This window comes from Perkinsus marinus, assembly GCF_000006405.1.
Source record: "Perkinsus marinus ATCC 50983 genomic scaffold scf_1104296966926, whole genome shotgun sequence".
Taxonomy (NCBI): Eukaryota; Perkinsozoa; order Perkinsida; family Perkinsidae; genus Perkinsus; species Perkinsus marinus.
In genome coordinates this window covers 6643-14222 of record NW_003203754.1, presented here as the reverse complement: position 1 = coordinate 14222, position 7580 = coordinate 6643, and the positions used below count along the sequence as shown (strand labels likewise).

Here is a 7580-nt window from a genome sequence, read left to right as displayed (position 1 = left end):
GCCGGGCCACTGTGTCGAGAGCCAGTAGAGCCGTAGTGTGCAGGTTGGCATTCGGTTGAAGGATGCTAATGGTGAAGGTAGGGCACATGCTCATGTCATGGTATCTCACCTGTGCACATCAGATGTCTCATCATTATCATGCTTGGATACTCATACATGGACACTGAGTTCGGCCATTGTACAGGCCTGTCGAGGTAAAGCTCTTATTGGCAATTGTGCCTATTGTCTATCTCCGGACCCTTCAGGTGCAATGCTTCTCCGGGATTGATCCGGCTGAGCGAGCCTATGCTCGAGGTCGAGCTTCAGTGCGAACATGTGAAAGCTGTCACATCATTACTCGAGCATAGAAGGGCGGATATAGTATTCGACAACTGCAACTGACACTGTATCTTACCCCTTTCTTGCAGACGTATTCGGACCTGGCAGAGGGTTCTTACACTGAGCAGCAAATCATCGCTTACATGCCTGCAGCAGAGGCTTTCGGGTTTTCGTCCATCAGTATGTGAAATGGCATTGACTGTTGATGGAATACTCGGGGAACAGGTCATAAGTCATTCGCTGATGAGCTGCGAGGAGCCGCTAAAGGAAAGGTTCTCTGGAGGCTATCTTTCAGTCATTGGAGGGTTCTTCGAGGAGGGAAGGTGAGCCTGTCGTCAATGCATCCACGCTGTGGAAATTCCTCGGGTGGAATGAGTTTACGCTGTCGCTTTAGATTGACGACTATGATCAGTGCCCTCTGTATGAGTTGTGCATGACGCGTGAACGCCTTGAGGATTACGGCTCGAATGTGGACTCGACTGCTGCCCTAGACATTGGTAGGAATGCTAGAGCTGTGATATTACTGAATCCCCTGTATTTTCAGGGAATACTGCTCGACGTTTGGTGATGCAAATACGGAGAAGCAAAGGACTGCCTTGTGGTGAAAAGCTTGTGGTTGATGCTGAGAAACAACGTAACCTTACCAAAATGAAGTGAATGTTTCGACACAGTGGGGTTGCGTTGCAATCATTTGACGAAGGATCTGAGGAGAGATCTATACGGTGCGTGCGTTTTCCTAGGGAAAATTTCCCTACGCAAATGTTTGAAAAATTCTCGGTGAGTTCGGCGAGTATTCAGGTGATTTTCCCACTATGATGAATGCCAGAAAGCGAACCTCTTGTTCACCCTATCTAACATCAATATAATAAATATACACTGAGAGAACACGCTACAGAAGATTCACAGCAGGTTCTGTTAGCGCCCGTACGGATGGAAGTTTTGGATACCCTATGCAGCTTTTTGAGAAGAGTTGCTTCACTCCTCTGGAAGAGTTGTGTAATGTATCAGTGATAAAGTATCGCTTTTTTTCAAAATGTTCCAGTATTGTTCCACCGATTTCAGATCCGGTGAGTTGAGTGACCACGTCATCAGCTTCTCGCCTCTGAAACCTTTCTTGTCCAGATAATCACTCTGGCATTCGGGCTCGTTTTCGGAAGGAAGCAGTGATCCCAGAGCTTTGTATTCCCGACTCGATAATGTCGAGACTGAGAAAACGAATGAATCATTCTTGAGAATTCGTTTTGCCGCCTTGCTCCACCCAAACTGGACTTACCACTTCATCCCTAATTTGATGAATGGAATAGGAAAAACCCCGTGAGTGAATCGTCGGCTTTGGAACACTATGAACGCATCCGCTGAAGTCGGATAGAATGCAGTCGTCAACTTCTCAATGAGATCGGATTTATCAGACAATGGCAACTGATCATATACTGATTTCGCCGCATACTCCAGGAACGAAGACGAATACAGAGTTTGCTGTTCCGGTGACAAATGGTCGTGATTCTACTCTAGAAAGATTCAACGAGATCGGTCTTGGATGAGTTCGATACTAGGAATACGGACATTTTTTTGTGATCGGAGTACTCCGATTATTTGCGATCACATTGTCACAGATCTCACTGTGATGATCACAGTGAGATCTGATGTGTATTACCTAGTGGGCAAGGGCATTCAAGATGCATTTCAGTATTCAGTTGCGTCCTGTGATGGTCACTGTTCAGTACAGCTTCAGAAATGCTCAGTTGGTGAACCGAACGATCACAGCAAACTAGCTGGACTGAGCTCCGGGAATCCCAACTCCGAAACAAACCTTCGAAAAAGTTCGGTGCCGGTTCCCAATGACCATCCTCGAATCCAAGCCGCCAGACAATACTTCTGATATCAACGCACCACAACTCTCCGTAGTCGTATTATCGTTCGCAATGTCACGGAATATGGCCCACGTTTCCTGACACGTGTTAGTGCCCCCAACCAACTTATATATGAAGAAAAGAGAGAGATAACGAGACTGGTTCGTGTAGGAAATCATCTCGCTCTCACTGCATACGAACTTCCGTTAGACAAGCGGGTTTTAGAACTTGAGTTGAACAACCCTATATCTTTCTCATTTCATACACTTGCTTGAACTTGCTCTCTAATCCCAAGATGGTGCAACGGTCGCGTAAGTCATGTAGCAATAAGCTTGGAGAGTAGGAGGCACATCTGTAAGCAGGCTGTTTAAAACAGCAGATGTTCAACCGTTGCGAAGTTGCGTTATATATGTGCGGACTGATAAAACCAATGGCGTATGTCGATGCTCCGATGAATTGGTGTCCGGAAGTCCTCTCCTTTTTGGTTGGGCCGATAGCAACAGCGATGATGACGACAACGACAACAAAGACAATGACGGAAATGAGTATAACAACGCTTGGACATTTACAGACCCCTACGTGGTCTCAGTTCGGCCCTTCCCTACCCCCGAGAGGACAAGGCCTACCATGACAATACCACCAAACCAAACAGGATTGAGTGCTGATCGAAAGATGAGCTTTTTGCCATACATGAAGTCATGGTATGATCGGTCAACATGACAGTGTGGGGGGGGGACTGTAACTCAAAAAATAGTAGTAAGAAACACGACTCAAAACTGATAGGCGAGAACCAGCACCCAATTGCATTTCCACGCTACTGCTGTTGCTGATGCAAGAGCAATTGACGAATTAGTTTGGGCAGTCCGTCAACACCCTTGAATGTCGGGAAGTAGTTCACATCTACCACGTAATATCTGACGCAAAGGAGTGTACAATATCGTAACAACCTAGGGAATCTTCATGCTTACTTTTGGTCACGACTGCCCACTATAAGATCGAGACCAAACAATCCCAGGCCGAGTTTTCCATCGACCTTCAACGCAATATCTTTAACCTTGTTAATGTCTACGCCACTGGGATCCACTGAAGGTTTCTGAAAACTAGCAAATCGAAGGTCGCGAGTTCGAATCCCACAATGATCACCTGCTGGACTACAATCCCTTTCATGTTCTGCGAATCAAAAGACTTCCCGACAGCATCATCACCCAGACTAGGGCGAATATCCAATCGAACTTCCCCACCAATAACAAATACCTTATAAATTATACCACCGTGGGGTATCTGGAATCGAACTTAATCTCAGAGGCCTTGATGGAAGATACACATACGAAGTCCTGAGCGCAGACAGCATCTTCACGATGCTCTCGTCTGAACTCTTCGAGCTCCTTAGCACTAGAAACGACCGCCATATGATGACTTGCAACAGTACCACAAGCAACACGAGTTTTCAAAATTTGGGGGTAACTGGAAAACCACGGCCGAGGATAGAGCGTGGGACCCAGCTCGAATCCTTACTTCAACCGGGGCATCTCATTCGCACTTGGCTCGATGAGATACATCCTCGGTACGTTCACTCCCGCCGCTATAAAAGCTTGCTGCAGATCCCAACGATCCGTACCTGAACAAACACATATCGTCGATTCAAAAGGACCATTAGCAGACAGATGCATCAAGAAGATTCATACTAATATCTCCATTATCATTCCGCTGAGCGAATTTTCATTACATGCCAACTGGCTATCCACCGAGCAAGGCGTCGGGTTGGTCAGTTCTCGAGCTGCCTCGATCACTTCGGGATTCGACTCTGCCCAGTCGGTGATCTTGTGGAGTATCTAAGGCACGGGAGTCAACATGCGAGGCCACAAGGTAGGAATAATCACTACCGTGGTAGTCTCGAAACCAGCGACTTGTGTGGGAATGTCACAAGTCGGATCAATACAGACGAACTCGCATTGATCGGTGGAATCGTATACTCCCATGGGGCACATCCGGTCCAACTTCTTCTTGCTCAAGAGCAAGAGTACCTTATCTGATGGAATTCCCATAAAATCTATAATTCGAGCGGGGGAGGGAATACGCACATAGTCAACTAGCATGTGTCGATGACAATACGGAAATTCTGAGGAAATTTTGACGCAACGCTTATTGGTTTCTGTGAACCCGAAGTCGTATGTAAACTCTTTGCTTCAGTTGAGGAAAACGAGCATATAATCCTCCAACACTGGGCACCAGCAGAAAGAAAACGACGGCTCACAATGTGAATAATATCTCATCTGTTACGATGGATACTACCTTTAGGCTCGGTTCCTGTAGTAATAATATTTAACAACCCTAGTAGCTGCTGTGGGTGACCTGCTCGATGAGGGGGTATCTTCCCTGCCTCCAACGGCGAACCGCCGTTATGCTGCTGCAACCAAATACAACGAGAAAGATAGGGGCAATGCACGGTTGATGATGATGTTATGAAGTCGTAGCTTCCGACATAGATAGTACCATCTGAGAAAGAGGTCATAGATGTACTAAATATCACAGCTCTTTATACTGCTGAGTACACAGTCGCTGATACTACCACTATCTGGCAACGGTATTTACTAGCATTTTACGTAAAACATAATGAAGGGAATAACTCAAGTGAACTATCGGTGGAATTAAGCATTCAATTGTAAGAGCCTGTGTGAATACAACCCAAATGTTGACATTGTGATAGCCGAGAATTATATATTAGATCTGTATTTGTTTCGAAAGTATCTATATCACTGCCACAGTATGCGCGTCACATACGTGGTAGACATATGATGCGGCAGCGCCCAGTGCTGCAAAAAAATGTTCGCTTGCCTCAGCCGAGCTCCAAATTTTCCTCACTAATCATATGATTTTATATACGAATTGGGAGAATATATACGATCAGTGTACAGAAAGTAACAAGGATTTTCCAAATTTTCCTCAGAGTTTCATATTGTCACCAACACATGTGGACCATGCGCACATTTTACCACACTGGCAGCGCCTACGACGAATGAGTAACCATAACGATCCATGATACTATGCAGACTAAGTTGAAGGATGTATGGTACCGCGAATGGATCACCTTGTGGTTTCTCAACAAAGCTGTAACCAGCCTCAACGATCGTCGTTGTGTATGTCTGTGGTAGAGATATGGATGGATCCAAGAAGACGGAGGGCATCAGGACAAGGCTTACAACTGCAGCAGCAGCGCCCCTTACGACCAGGAAGGATCTGTGCCAGAAGTAACAAAACAATGATATGGAGGAAAGAGGGGTCATGACCAACGTCGAAGAGGTAACGTAGAGGATTGTTGAAGCTTGTGGAGTGTTGAGTGGTGCAAAAACTGGTGGACCGTGACGCCGCGCTCGCCCGCGAAGCTGTGATCCTGCTGTGTATGACGTGTGATGTTCTTGCTGCTGGTCCTAACTGTTAGTGTGAGGCTTATTGACACCTTGCTTCATGTGTAGTCTACCATTTCTGACACATGGAATTCTGCTTTGCCCGCTTAGCTCGAGGTCCTAAGGTCGTTAACGTCACTGAATGCCCATTCTCAACTCCTTTCTTCCCGCCGACGCTAGCCCAGCGTTCTAGTAACCTTCTAATGTTCACTCGCATGTTCAGTTTCGAGAGCGATTTGCTGACTTCTACGAATTTTTCTGGTCACATATCGCAGAAAATTATTCGTAAAGGAAGAGCATTTGTCCGAATGGGCGTTTTGGGAATAGTCTTTCAAGAGCGGATCTATGTCTCTCACTCTTGAATTTTCCATGTGCGACAATCTCAGGATTATTTTTGGAAAGCGCTCTGCATGAACTCTGGGTATTCGATGCAAGTTTTCCTACTTTTTCGTACGTTTCGAGCCGTGCTCAATAAATCGATATATAGTGTAGCTGAGGAAGTAGATTATTGGGAATAAACTGGGTACTACGCGGAGGGATGTAATAACATAGAATCACTCGTGGACATTGGTGTGAACGATGCCAACGTTAGTAGAGGTTTACAGTACGTGTCAATTTTATATGCAAATGCGTGCTACTTTGGAGGGCGAATGATAGTGAACAAGTTGTCGCTATCACAGTCCCAAACGGGTACTTTCATCACAACACATGTTCATAGTCATTGTTACATTGTATATGCGATATAGTTTCACATTGATTCTTATCAGCCTCAAAAAATAACACATATTTGCACATCAAATTGGCACGCACTGTATACATCCCACCTGAGTGACTTGAACTCCCTGTGTCACTCTGGGAGCATTCGCGATATTATAAGGGCTCCAGGGGTAGCCCTCCCGTTGTGGTAGGTTCGAATCATTGCAGTGGAGAATATAATCATGGCCACTGGGAGCTGCCACATGAGGCGTATTCAGTGGGTGATGAGAATCCTGCGTGAAAATTCGAGGATAATGGCAATCACAGTCAACGCGGTTTCGGATGGGATCGTAGCCTCCTGTGAGTTCCATGATGCTGTTGTTGTGTTCATTTTCGCGTATATCGGGCCACAGTCGTGAGCAGAGTGTCCCTATGCAATTATCCGGTAGTACCGTCAATCGTCAACTGCAGCAGCAGCAGCATTCAGGAGGAAGCCGATCTTCCTCGCACTCTTCCGCGGCTGGGTAATATATTCAGTCGGCATCCTCATGCTTGACAATTATTTCATCAGTTTCACCTTGAGCCCTCATGCAGCAGCATTCGTCCCATCTTCATGGCAAGGTGCCGGTTCATCATCATCCTTGTCAAGTGGGGGCCCCTCGACGGTGTCCAATGTCCAGACTGCTAGCCATTACAGTAGGCCGGATTGGAGGAGTTATAGACAATCAGCAAGTAACACAACGTACTTGCTCTCCACGGCCAACTTGTTGTTCATGCTCAGGTCTCAATGGGGCTAGCGATCACCAGTCTTTGCCCAACGTTGCTGTCTGTTCAAATTCCTCACTCAAGAGTAGGGAGGCTAATTATTCTTATGGGAGGAAAAGAGGATTTTTAGGTGGTGGCAATTGCAATGCTAGAGTTCATAAGGATGCAAACCCTCAAGCGAGGTGCTCCTGCAAATTGTTGGTGACGCATAAACAGGCTGGAGCTATCATAGGGAAAAGTGGTTCAGAAATTTCCCATATGGAACAGGTCATGAAACAGCGTTGATTGGAGCCTCATACCAACGCTGCTTCGTATGCAGGCAGCTAAGGTCTCCATCAAAGTGTCTCCTAGCGGCAGTTTCTTCCCGGGCACACAGGAAAGGGTATTAGTGATCTTTGGAGAGAGCATGAATATTAGAGAGGTAGAAATGATGGGTGTGGGATTAGAACCGGAGGTCTCTCGTAGGCGCTACAGGATATAGTAGCTAAATTCGAGTACTGCAATGAGATACTACAAGTGCAGGAGGAGACCAAATCGCCTTATTTCC

The 7580-nt window shown here is 46.2% G+C and overlaps 3 protein-coding genes across 3 annotated transcripts in view; 2 read left to right on the top strand and 1 right to left on the bottom strand.

The window, feature by feature from the left end:
• Nucleotides 1–975, top strand: part of Pmar_PMAR008226 (elongation factor 2, putative) — a gene marked incomplete at its 3' end in the record, with an annotated part of 4939 nt that extends 3964 nt beyond the window's left edge. Inside the window, exons 14-17 of the mRNA XM_002768881.1 lie at nt 44–77; nt 544–641; nt 713–815; nt 863–975. Of these exons, the coding sequence (XP_002768927.1) occupies nt 44–77; nt 544–641; nt 713–815; nt 863–975 (348 nt within the window). The remainder of the gene's footprint in view (nt 1–43; nt 78–543; nt 642–712; nt 816–862) is intronic.
• A 2007-nt stretch (nt 976–2982) lies between these two features.
• Nucleotides 2983–4213, bottom strand: Pmar_PMAR008225 (conserved hypothetical protein; the record flags this gene model as incomplete). The annotated part of the gene is made up of 7 exons (XM_002768880.1): nt 2983–3082; nt 3137–3261; nt 3312–3449; nt 3497–3632; nt 3684–3786; nt 3895–4000; nt 4052–4213. The coding sequence occupies 7 exons, from the start codon at nt 4211–4213 to the stop codon at nt 2983–2985; spliced, it is 870 nt and encodes a 289-aa protein (XP_002768926.1).
• Nucleotides 4214–7163: 2950 nt separating this feature from the next.
• Pmar_PMAR008224 (hypothetical protein) lies at nt 7164–7318 on the top strand (the record flags this gene model as incomplete). Its single annotated transcript, XM_002768879.1, has 1 exon — nt 7164–7318. A coding segment is annotated over one exon (155 nt), but the record flags the coding sequence as incomplete, so codon positions are not given.
• Between the last annotated feature and the right edge of the window lie 262 nt (nt 7319–7580).